At 41.1% G+C, this 13,524-nt stretch overlaps 1 protein-coding gene across 1 annotated transcript in view; it reads right to left on the bottom strand.

Moving 5' to 3' along the window:
- Positions 1–1,102: 1,102 nt before the first annotated feature.
- The window catches only part of HDC (histidine decarboxylase), a 211,196-nt gene continuing 198,774 nt past the window's right edge, over positions 1,103–13,524 (bottom strand). The window contains exon 12 of the mRNA XM_085644258.1: positions 1,103–3,927. Within this exon, the coding sequence (XP_085500384.1) occupies positions 3,166–3,927 (762 nt within the window). The 3' untranslated portion in view covers positions 1,103–3,165. The remainder of the gene's footprint in view (positions 3,928–13,524) is intronic.

The following is a 13,524-nucleotide window of genomic DNA, read 5'->3' as shown; positions in this document are numbered from 1 at the left end:
TTGAAAGAGATATTTGTGCACTTCAGAGAGCTGCTTTGAAGTCATTCCCACATCAAAGGCACTTTTGGGTATAAGTACTGAGTCACTGACCCCATCAAATCAGACAACACTGGACTTGTAACTGAAGCTCTGCCAGAGGAACTGCATGCTGCTTAAAGGACTCAATTGGACTGCTGATCTGGAAGGCACACGTTTCTGTTTCTTGCCCTGCTGCTCTCTGACTCTGCTGAAAGAGAGATGGACTCTGCCTTGCCTCCAAGTGATCTCCAAGTGCTTGTTAGCTTGCCTCCTGTTGCTTGAGACTCGGGGTATCAAAGTCTCTGCCCCTGCTACTGTGCCTGTCTCACTGAAAGTGGCCCACATACTTGCAACACTGATTTTGACGCATCTCCTGTCTGTGTGTAGAAGAACCAACGCATCAACGCGGTTGCAAGAGTAAAATCAGCACAGCGCCTCATAACCAGCGCTTTGCCTGCAGAGATCGACACATCGGACAGCGTGTGGCAGACGCTGCAGCCTAGTGAGATCGATGCATCCCCTCAACTGTGTGGCAGAATCTACCGCATTGCTCATTGCCTTTCGACTCTGGCACCTATCTTCATAACTGACGCATCACCTTCACTGTGTGGAGAAGATCGACGCATCTCGCCGTTTGCGACCAATAAAGGTGCTTTGTTCACCGGGGCCTGCATGGGTCCTGTAGCCGGTGCCTCGGTGCAGCGTGACCCAAAGTTACCTTTTAAAGGCACTACTTGCTTCTAAGCGTTTTACTGCATTTATTCCCTTGAAATTCAATATCTCAACTTTCCATACATTGGATGTTTGTCGTTTTGCCCTTGTTTTGTTCAGAATATAACAATTAATTTTTAACATCAAACGAAAACTATTACCTTAAAAAAAGATAAGCAGCATGATTCATTTACTCCATGTTAGTGAAAAGTGCTAATATTAAATGTGCTAATCAAGGTAACATAATGTATCTTTGAGTAACTTTTAAGCTTAAATCTCCTTTTATATGTAGAGGAGATTCATGTGACAAAAAAAGCCAGAACTGACATAAATGAAAACAAAAGACCGTAGCTTTTTAAAGCAATCTCTTTATTTCTTAATTTGTGCTGCATCATTGTTTGTCAGGTACACGTGTTCATTATTTTTTGATAAGCTGGGAAATATTAACATAGTGTTCAAAACTTAATCTAATATTTGTGACACTCGAAGCAACTAATTTTTAATTACAAATTATAGTTTCAAGCTGTGACCCTCCACATAATGTTTTCATTCCAAAGTATTTCGATGAAAAGTTCAAGTAGGACCAGCACATTAAGATCAGAGGCGACGACACTGAAACAACATTGACAAGCGAGTGTTATGAGACAGGCAAACGTGTGAAAAGAGGTGGGTTGGATAATTGAGCATGGCTTGTTGGTCTTTTTAGGGGCTAGTGTGGGTGGTTGACCCACAAGTATGGGTGTGGTGGTTGTCCTGTTCTGCTGAGATATGTTTTATGTATCAAGAGTTATGACATCTGCATGTACCTTGCCAAATGTAATATTACTTATTGTCCTAGATCAGGGTTGCTGCATCTAGGTGTGCACTGGCTGGAAGAGGAGTGGCAGATAGAAAGCATGCAGTCTACATTAATTTAGTGTTATGTCCGATTGAACAGACATCTATAGAGTCCATCCAGGACTAACATAGCAGAGCCCAATGGCATGCATGGGACACAGGTAGTCATGAAAGATGCTCTGTATAACCTGCAATCTGTATATAGGTTACCATAGAAGTGCAGTCTTAGTAAATGCTCTTAAAACAATTAGCTGAGATGAGAGAGGTTAGGGAGGGAGGGTGTGAAGTAGAGGGGGAAGAGGAAGGGAGAAAGAGGAAGAGAGTGAGTGAGTGAGAAAGAGAGAGAGCGAAGGAGGAAGTGAGAGAGGGAGTGAGAAATGTTGTTTGTCTCAGTGGCCTTTCAGGCTGAATTTGTGTGTTTCGAATGATAAAACAAGATTTTCACGTGATTACCTTCATTATAAGAAATGTCGTTTTTTTTGCTGGTTCGCACTATGTGGACTTTAGTCTCATTCACTATGTTTCACTTACTCTAGGAGTATGGGTCTGATCTACAAAACTAAAACATTATTACAGTCGCAAACAGCGATTCTGACTGTTTGTGATCATAATAATGTTTTTTAATATGTACAGACCCCATTTTAGGAGTCAGTAAGTTATTACCAACCCCTAAAAAAGGCTTTTGACTCTATAAGGAATCACTATTTGGAAGGGGTGTGTTATAGGCATCCCTTCAAACAGCAATTTTTTAGGAGATGTATTCGGTCACAAAACATTGAAAAATCACCGACCAGCTGAGATGGTAAGCCATGTGAATTTAAAAAAAACTGTTGAGGAGAATGAACCTTTTTTTCACTCAACTCTGTTTCCAATAAGGAAAATTGTCTGCTTTTAAAATAAAAAGATTACTTTATTTAAAGGTATCACTCTTTTGGCCGGAGCAGGCCACCATCTCTATGATGGTATCCTATCACAATTTTCAACCAATCTCATAAATAATCACAAGGCAGGTCAGATTGCAAACCACCTCATATTGGAATTTTGCGAACCAACCTATTAGTGCATAGGTTAGTTCCTAAAATTTCACATTGATCGCAAAAATTCTGGTGGTAATTTGCACCAGTATTTTGCAACCACTATTTTTTACATCAGGACCTATGAAACTGGCTCATAGACATGTCAATGAGAACATTCTCTCCCTATTTTAGGCCGCTTTCCATTAAAGAGTGCACCCTACCCACAGTCTTCAATTCCAAGTTGAATTACCTGCTGAAATGAAGCTCGTGGTGGATGGCAATCCGAGAGAAGGGTTCCTGACCATAGACATGAACAAATATTTTCCATGTCCTGTGACAAAGATACATACTAATTTTTTTATCGTTTGATAACACGCACAGTTGTTCTGTTTATGACACACGCATTTTGTTTTATTATATATGTGGCTTTTTAATAAATAAAGAACATGTGTACTTGCCTACTTTGATGTACCCACATTATATTTGTAATTTTCCAACACTGTGTACGCTTTAAACACAATTACAGAATATTGACCATTAGCCATATTACAAGATGATCTTCAGTTCCTACTGTCATCCTGAATCAGACCATGGCCTGCAAGGGGCAGCAAGGGAGTTGCAAACCACACTGAATGCTGCACTCTGGAAAGCTAGGGACGCTATAAAATTTAATTAGTTTTTTGAAGGCATTTTTTTCTAAAATGATCACCTTCTCAGGCAGTTTGGAAAATATATTGCCTATTCTATGAGACTGATTTCCTGCAGCAGCATCATCCTTAGGCACTGCTTTCTGATTGGTCATCTCTCGGATACCATTTAAAGGTACACTGTTACAACTCAGGGAACGGGACTTCTTTTCTGTCTCTTGGACAGACAGATACCTGTATATGAAAGAAGATGGCTTATGTTTGGTTGCAGCAGAATCCTCTTCTGGAAAGCAGTCATCAGGGGAGTCCTGCTCTTCTTCAAAAGCTTGACTGACCCAATACTTTGGACTGATTATTTCATTTCTAGGCTGCACAGTGATCTTGGTGAGATGAGTTTTGCTCCAACCTGTCCCCAGGGAAGGCTTATTAGAAACAGTATTCTCTTTGGGCGTGTTCTTCTCGGAAGTGTTCATTTGGTTCAAGGCATGGGTCGGTGTCCATGGGTGATGCTGGTTGGTCACTCGGGTGGCTGTCTCTCGGATGATGCTCCAGTCTCGCTGTATGTCTTCTCTGGTTGTGAACTGAGATGTCACGGTGAAGCGGATGATAAACCTGCCGTTGATGGTGGCTGGAATTAGGAACATGCGCCCATCTTTTGTTAATTCTTTCAGGAGCTGTTCTGTTAAGCTGTCGGGCCCCTGTTTATACAAATAAGCACACAGTTAAATGACATAATATAATAGCTCAGTAAGTGACATATATGCGGCACTCGAGGGTCAAGGTCCTAAGCAGAATTAGGGGAATTGTGATCACCGGATGGCTGATACGAGAAATAAGCATGAAAAGACATTGGGCTGTTATCAAAATACACATGGAACCGGTACCTGACCCTTAACCTTCTTATATTACTACAGTTGTATCATTCAACAGTGGATCAAATAAGATATATTTACTACAGAGACTCACTCCATCACCTGTGTGTCACCACTCCCACCAAAGACAGATGAGAACTGAAGGTGACGCATGGAGCATCTATCCAACTAACAATCCTTTCCTACCACGCTCAGCCTCACCTCCCGCACCAGTCACAATAAAGAACAGCACCGAATTTATCTTGTTTTGCTAGGACATTTAAATCAGCATTCAAATTTATAGTCAAAATCTTAGTTCAATATTTATTAAGGACAAAACAAACATGGGTTGACCTGCTGACAGTAAATGTAGTCTTTTTTTTTTGTTCACATTTTTTTTTATTGTTATTTAAAAGAGATAAAACAGTGATAGTATAATGCAATTCAACATAGCATTAGATAATAAATTGTAAATGAAAGACAAAGAATTTACAGAATCAAAAACAGAATTCATATCTGCAATTAATGAACTGGGATAGAAAAAAGGTAAACCTATCATTATTTGGACTGAGAAAACCCAATATATAAATGAAGATGATAAATATGATATGTTATACAGTGAGCAGCTAGTATTACACAACCCAGGTACATGAAATAAATATAAATACCATCATAAAAACATGTGCAGATGATACACCAGACGAATTGCTGATAAAAAAGAACCCCGAATGAAAAAGAAAACAGAAAAAAAGAAAAGACGGAAAAAAGCAAAGGAAAGAAGAAAGAGAAGAGCGAAGGAGGAAAGAAGAAGAGGTGGGGGTATCTGCTTCAAATGTAGAAAACAATCTAAACAGTAGAGTCAAAGGGATACTGAGCTATTAATCCCTGAGAGGACAAATTCATATAAGTATCCAGTGATCGCCATACATTACTAGAAATAGAAGGTAGTAATGCTTCTCTTCAACAAAAGTGTGAGCTCCACGAAGGTAAGATACCCATGCCCACCAAGTATGATAAGACAGAAGATGAAAAGATTTCCATTCTGTTAACATAACTTTAACAGCAATGGATATAAGTAAATCCATTAGCTGCATATCCGTATTGTCAAAGGGTAAAGGAATAGCTGAAGCATAAGAATCCAAAAAGATCAAAGGCAAAGAATTCTCCAACGAAATATTAAAGATTAGTGATAAATGTTTCCATACTAAGGCCCAATAGAATTGTAGTAAAGTACATTAAAAAAACATGTGTTGATGAGTACCTGTTTGCAAACTACAATTCCAACAAAGATCACTATCCCTTGGTTTCAATGTATATGAACGAGCAGGGGTCCAATGAAGGAGATTTGAAATAAAATATTTAGATTGAATAAGAGAAGGGGCAATTTTATTAAGTAGGGATAGCTTCCAAATCACGTGCCAGGTCTCTTGTGAAATATGTTTAAAAACATCAGGTTCAAAGTAATGAGACCATTTATCATATGTAATTGTAGACTGTGAGGGAAGTGGAGCAGCGAGAAATTCATAAATTCGCAAAGCAGTATGGCCTGAACTAAACCACATAGAAAGAAGTGAAACAGTAACCGAATCTATTGAAAGAGATACTTTAGAAAGAGCAACCTTCAACTTCAAAAATGAATAAAAATCCTTATTTGTAAGGTTATATTTTTTAGCCAAAAAGAAAATGGAAGAGGGTCATTATTGGAGTCATAAAGATCTTTGACCAAACAAATACCACGAGCAGGCCACGAAAAAAACGTAGTAAGGTCAATATCAGTAAGAATTTTAGGCTTTACCATAAAGAAGACCACCTCGATTTAGGAATAGGTGTTGATACTTTTTTGTCCATATATTTTAGTTCATAGATTGTGCCAAAAATAATACGCTAGGAATGGTGAAGAGCGAGTTTAGAAGCAGTAATGAAAGAAGAAGTAGAACGAGGCAAACACAACTCACGCTCAATATACATCCACGGGGGTGTATGTTGGGAGTCTGGCAGGAACCAAAGAGTACCTTGCGAGGCTAAAAATACAATTGGATATAAATTCCAATCTGGCAGGTTACAACCACCCAGAACAGAAGGCTTCCTGAGATGTTTATAAGCGATTCTAGCACGTTAGTCACTCCACAGAAATTTGGAAGTAAGTGAATCAATCTCATGGATGAAGAGAGATTTACAAGTAGCATAGAGGATAATAAATTAATAATCAGGGTTATCATCATTTTAAGATTTTGAACTCGTCCCCACCAGGAGATGTATTTAGGAGACCAGGAAGCCAAAAGGTCTTTAATTTTAGCTAATATGTGGGATTCGTTATAAGAGATCGTATCTGAGAGATCTTTACAAAACCAAATTCCTAAATACTTAATATGAGTTGATTGCCATTTAAATCCTGCATCGCCCATTTGGGAAGGGAAACACAGCAAGTTAAGGGAGAACATTTCCATTTTCTCTTTGGTGAGAGAATATCCAGAGACCAGAGAAAACTCACTTATGGTATGAGAAATAGCAGGAATCGCCGCAGCAATATCTTCTGAAAAGATAAGGACATAGTCCTCATAGGTGGCCGTTTTAAGTGTATGTGAACCAAATTGAAAGCCTTTGATATCTTGGTTCAGGTTAAGTAAACAAAGAAGTGGATCAATAGACAATAAAAAAAGAAGAGGTGATAAAGGGCACCCCTGTCTAGTGCCCTGCCGAAGATTAAAAAAGGAGGACATAGCACCATTAACTCTAATATTGGCTTTTGGCAGCGCATGAACAGACATTACCATATTAATAAAAGAGTCCCCGAGGTTATGGGATTGTAAAACTGCTTTTAAAAAAGGCCATGAGACGTTGTTGAAAACCTTTTTGGAGTCAAGGGCAATTGTAGCCGATGGCAATGACAACAATTTGGCTTTCTCTAAAATATGACAAAAGGATCGGGTATTATCTCTAGCAAGTCTCCCTTTAATGAAACCAGTTTGAGAGACATGAATAAGACTATGACCTTCTAAACGCTTAGCCAAAATTTTGGCAAATATATTAGCTGCCATATTCAATAAGGAAATTGGACGGAAAGTTTTAGGATCAGAATGATCCTTGCCATCTTTCGGTAAAACAACAATAGTAGCCCCAGCCGCGGAGCTAGAAACCTTACCAGAAAGAACAAAATTGTCAGGTCTCTTCTTAATGAAGCCATGGAACGCTCCAAACTTTGAACATGTTTAGCTTGCGTGTTTGTAAAGTCCTCTACAGTACTTATTCGTGTTTCGGCATTAGAGACACGTAAGGAAAGATTTTTGAGATCATTCCAAATTGCCGCAAACTCAAATTTAAGTAAATCAGTGTTCGTTTTGGTACTCTGTGCTATATCATGTACTGAGTTAAGTTTGAGTAGTGTAGTATCTAAGGTCAAAGCAGAGTCTAAATTGCCCTTAGCTGGTAAATTCGGAGGAGGGTAATTTTGTTTAGCCCTCTTCAGGTGCCCCTTAGAGTCTCTGCCCTTGGGAGTGACACCCATGCCTTCTGCCATCGGAACAAGTACAGCAATCACACAAATGACTGAAAGAATGTAGATGCTGCGTTCAAGAAAAGAGCACACAGTAATGAAGAAATTACTCAAAAGGGATGAAGAAATAATGCCTGAGAGACCAAAGGCCGACACATTTGTAAAAATGTGTGAAAACTCATCAAGCACCAAAGGCTCCTTTTGTAATTGAATGTGTTATAACGTGAGAGACTCAACAGAAGATCACCATTTGTATTTCCAATAATGTGAGACCTTTATGCCACCCATACTCAAAAGGGAATAATCCAAAAGATGATGTCTCACTGCAAAAGACCGTCAACAGGCAGATGGCTCTCCAAAGAAGATCAAACACCATTTGGTTAATGGGTATGGTATTGCGTAGACTTCGCACAGCCACCAATATCCAGAACAGGCTCCAAAAAACTGAAACTTGAACAGATGAACTGTTGCACAAATGATATCACACCCTTACTGAAGCAAGACTAATTGGATATTAGGCCACTAAATAGGCAGTAGGACTTCTGAACGAATCCTGTCAGCTTGTGCCATTTTGAGTGAGCACTAATGCAATAGTTCCCTCAGAAGAACTCAGGACTTGACAGAAAGAGGTATCAAATTCTTCATAAAGTACCTCTTGCAGGGCAGGGGAGATGCAACTGGAAACCAAACATGCAGGTAGGTGGATTTCATGCCATCGGTCCGTGTAGTGAAACAACCTCCGCGATGAACGCCATATTAAAATCCCGACGTGACGAAAAACTCACTGTGTGCAGTTTCACACAAGGAGGCAGCTCAAATCACCTACGAGCCGTCCCTAGGCTCCCACGCTGTTCCGCTGCCTATTGCCAATAAACGGGAATAAAAATCACCCAAACAACGGCATTAGAAGAGCATCCGCATCGGTGATCTGACGGAGCTCAAGAAAACACGACTATCTTGGATGCACACTGAGCCATGCCCCCAAGTAAATGTAGTCTTTTAAAGAAAGGAGATAATGAAAAACTACAGAACAATGTTCTTCCAAAACTCTACTCTGCCTGAGACGGTGTTCCTGGATAGAGCCACACCACTAAAGATCAGGCAAAATGAGTGTTTCGACTATTAAGCACCAAACACACTTAATTAATGATCTGCTTGTATCCTAATGTGGTTGCTTCATAATGTATGCCATCCATGATTGGCCACTCTCCGGCATTAAGGGACTACCTATGCCATGGTGTCCAACATTGATCCATGGAGTACCTGCACTTTTGGATGAGTAATTCCTCCTTGAACAAGCAATAATCCACTGCAATATAAAGCTTCCCATTTTAAATGCGTTATTTGCTTTGCACCTAGACCTCCCAAAGTAAAGATCATAAGACAGCAGCCTATTTTATCCCCAATCTCTAAGTAGAATCTTGTTAAATATCAGCTACCCAGGTTTGTGGGAAGGTTCTCTATATAGGCTTGTAAACAGTGAATTACTTAACATGAGGTTTTTGACAAATGTTGGAAGCATGGTGAAGTAGATTTTGTGTTTCCGTTATCAAATAACTTGCTGGTAACCTAGGTGTAAGCTGCATTGAAAGGAATTCATCAGCGTGTGGCCAAGGTAGAGAACTACTAAGAAATGTCTCTGCTAGGCTCCATGTGCCAGGTCCCTGTGGTGCCTGAAACATACAGGCAGAAGTGGTCCAATTTATAAAAGAACAAACACACAACGATCAAAGGGTGTTCTGACTAGTAGTGACTTGTAGGAGCAGCCCAATTTTGAACCCCCCCATGGCTAAATCTTACCAGCTCACCCACAATGGGCTGAGAAGCTGAGCTCTCGAGAAGGCTGAGGCCAGCTGGCCATAGCTAAGCCCCATGGGTCAGCCATATCCGATCTTAACCCCTTTTGCGCTCAAACTCACTAGATGCATGGTCCCAGCACCATGAGACCAGGTCAGCATTCTGAAATCTCGGATCTTCCCAGGTTGGCGGAGAAGGGTTGGGTATAGTACCAGAGGTCCATAAGCTTGTGATGAGCAAACAAATAGACTTGGGGCCGTGGGGAGAATGTTACCATCTCCTACAGGTTGGGGTCCCGCAACTCGCTTAACCGAACACATTTGTGAAGGCTGCCATGCCGAGACCTCTGCGTTGAAGAAATATGGGTCCGAACAACACCACATGGAGTGCCCCAAGAGACAGCGCCTTGTGCTGTAACCTGATCGGGATAGCCTAGTCTTGCAGGCTCACCCTGCAAGTGCAAAAAGGCAAATAGTGTGACGGGATCTATCACCTGTCCCCAAACCTAGACCCACAGTGAACACGTAAGGCAAGACTTAACCCCACCAATCCCAATCTTTTGACCGAAGGGCTGGTAAATTCAAGTCCCTCTGGTGGAGTGGTGGATGTGTTCCCCCTTTGAGCCCGGCTATCATAAAACTGAAGACTTCGCCAAAGTGACTAACATACTATACTACGGGCTTGAGTAGTGCAACCATGTTTGTGCTTCCACCCTACGCTCACCGGTCAAACAAAAGTTAACAAGGGAAATGTCTAGTAGCAGGAGAACTACTCCAAAAGCAACGTCCATTAAAGACATGCTCCAAATTCTCAAAGCCAACGTGGGCCCATCATCTGACAGCTAATGCACAACCTGTGCGAGTCACTCAGACAAACCACAAGACACTCAAGCACTAGCTACCAAGGAGGACATCAGAATCCTCCTCCAGAAATTTTGTAAGGACATGACCTGCCTAGAACAGGACCTCACAGCGAAAATCTCAGAACCTGATTGGACAGAGAGTAGTTTGGCCCAACAGGCACCTGAACAGAATGAACAAGCCTTCCAGATCAAGCCCATAGAACATCAACAAATAATGACAAACAAAATTGACAACCTCGAAAATTGGGCCTGACCCAGCAATATTAAGAGGCAACAACAAGGACATACCAAACCATAGATAGAGGCCCATGTCCAAGAGCTTTGGCACACTCACATCAACCCCAGCCCGAAGAGCCAACTCTTCTCGACCACACACATGGGGTATTGATGGTCTACTAACAATGAAAAATTCTGGTTCCTAATGTGCTGACATGGTTCGACCACTTCTAAGATAAAGAAAAGATCCTCCTTGAAGCCCAGAAATAAGAACCCCTGATCTTAAAGGTTGATATTATCTCAATCTACCCACTGAGGAAATACACCAGTGCTTTCATCTCCCCATCATGGAGAGCTTCAGATTAGCATAACTGAGACATTGAGTAACTATAAGATATATAGGGGAACCCCTTTGGATAATCCACTCCACTGGAAGCCCTATTTATAAATAGGCTCTGAGGTAAAGGCTTTTCCTGGTTTTACAAGGGATTTCAACAACTTAATTCCAAATACAGACACACATATGTGCAGGTATGTGAGTAGGACTTGGGGATTCCAGAGAGCTCTAGGGCAGCAATATGGCACCAAGCACTCAAAAGAATAATTTGAGTACAACCTCTGGAAAATGCCTACAAAATCAGGATTCGCTGGTACCTCTGACCGGTCATCTATAAGCAATGTTCGGGGGATCGGGCTTATGCTGGAGGAGTTGTGAGGGAAAAGGAACGCTCTTACCAGTTTTGTGGGGATGCAATCACATGAGGTTATTCTTGGGCACGGGGACAAGGCTACCTCTACAGCCTCTCGTACTGCTATTACCAGGAGTAAACAGTGTGTTTCCCCAACCAAACCAGGGGCAAACTTAATTCCCATTTTTTCTGGCTGCACCACTCTCGATACGCATATGTGGAAACAGCTGATGGCGCCACCTCTTACCCTGTGGAGGATTAAGATGTGAACCATCTTTGCAATGAAAAAATAATCGGCCATAGTTCATGACAGGGTTTACAAATTTGATAGAACATGGCTTCCTTTTATTACACACATGAAGCGATCACAGGTCCTTAGGGGTGAAACTGCAGCCATGTCTGAGATCTTCAGGCAGTTTGTGTCCCTCCAAAGTAAGGACTATGAACACTTCTCATGAGAACGGAGCTTGGAAAGAAGTTCTGTTTTTTTCCTCAGAACCAGCCGATTTCCACTGCCGCCGCTGGAAAGATTCCATGCTATATTGATGCATGGTGGTGTAGGGACTCATGGTGGCTTACTCCAAATCAGCAGCTGATACCCTGCAACATTGTTAATAAATCCAAACATTTTCTATGCATTCCAATATCTGTGCGTAAACAAGATGAAAATAAAGTCATAATAATATTAATTGTATCACTTTTGGTCTAATGTTATCGTTGATACCATCTAGTGTGAATAACTATTAATAAATAAGTTTGCTGTATGCGCTATTTAATATTATGCATAATAACTGAAAATAAACAATTATGGCTCCTAAATGGAAATTAAAATCCTCAGTGGTTTGAGATCATGTGATAAGATGAAAACTATTGCTCTAGCCCCAACACCTGTGTCAGAGAATTGTTTTCCAGAAGGAATAACTTTGTATTATGCACAGGTCACGAACAGCGAGGAAGCGGAAAATGGAGTGGATGGGTGTTCTCTGCTGCCATGCTAATGGATCTGACAAAGTACCTACAATCGAGCAGTACAACACCTATCCAAAGCATGCTCATTCTGTTTTCATCTTGCCCATCATATTGGTTTCCACACGCCAGCATTCCACGCTGCACAGGTATTGAAGCAGCTGTAAATGGATGCAATTGGTGCTATTTGGTTTACCACTGGTCCCAGGGCTGTAAATTTGAAGAACAGAGGAGTGCTGATCTCTAGCCGTGGAAGACTCCAAAAGAGAACAATAGCACTATCCAAATTATTCTAATAAACTGATCTTGTGTAATATAGACATACGTACTGAAGAATATGTCTGGATTTTTCCCTGAAGACATCTTGTCCAATCAATAGTGGACCTGCGTCTTCCAGACAGAAACCCAGATTTACTAAGATTTAGCGTTGGGGTCGTGTCACTTTTGTGAACTTAATTAAGATTAGATGAGCCTATACCTTCGCCAAATCTATCACGCATTCATATACTTAGGGGCATATTTATCGAGGGATTGTGTTGCCCTTGCACCATGCAACGGGGCGCATGAGCAACTCAACCCTTAAGTTAGATTTATCAAGCCACGCAACACCACCATGCGTGGCCCTGCGTGGTTTGATAAACCTAAATAAACACAACGCAGCACAAACCTCTGCGTTGAGTTACTCTTCCCCAGGGAGTCGTTCCATGGGTGGAATGTGGGTATTCCCACGCACCAACCCATGACTTTTGGTGTATTCCCACATTTACCTTTACTGGTAAGCCAACCATAGAGAGGCTCTCATAGACCACAACCTGCCCAAAGAGAGTGTTGACCAGTTGGTATGTGTTATCACTTATAATATAATCTCCATTGAGGTAAAGAAAGTCATCAATAGAAACTGGCATATTTTAAAATCTTGGTACTTGAATTTTGAAAAACTGTTTTTTTCTGCCTAAGCGGGGTAGAAATCTGAAGGACATTTTTGTACACAGCAGGAACTGGACAAGTAGGCAAACGTCTGGTGATAAAAGAAACCATGTGGGAGATCCCACAGGTGACTGAACATCACCCCTGTAGGAGGGTGTAGTATATGTCATTTGATTTGACTAAGAAGACAAAGAAACTGGAGTTCGGACTTGGAAAGACCTGGATTCAAAAGAAGTACACCAACTGCAACTCAGGCCATGTTGTGGATCTCATTGCATGTCCATGTGATCTCCGCTCTGTAGGCATAACTTGTAGAAAATTAGAATAAAGCAGATGTGAGCATCAGCGCAAACTACGGTGTAAAAGAGTCACTACTAAGATGGCAAGCCACTACAATGAAGTGGGCCATTCGGTAGAGAATTTAAATAAGACCATAGTGGAGCAAATACACATCACAACCCCTACCCCTACCAGGCAAATTTCCACGGTCCTTT

The sequence above is a fragment of the Triturus cristatus genome, chromosome 3_1 (genome assembly GCF_964204655.1).
Source record: "Triturus cristatus chromosome 3_1, aTriCri1.1, whole genome shotgun sequence".
In the NCBI taxonomy this organism is placed as follows: domain Eukaryota; kingdom Metazoa; phylum Chordata; class Amphibia; order Caudata; family Salamandridae; genus Triturus; species Triturus cristatus.
Note: the sequence above shows the minus strand (reverse complement) of the source record. Positions and strands in the feature narration are given on the sequence as shown.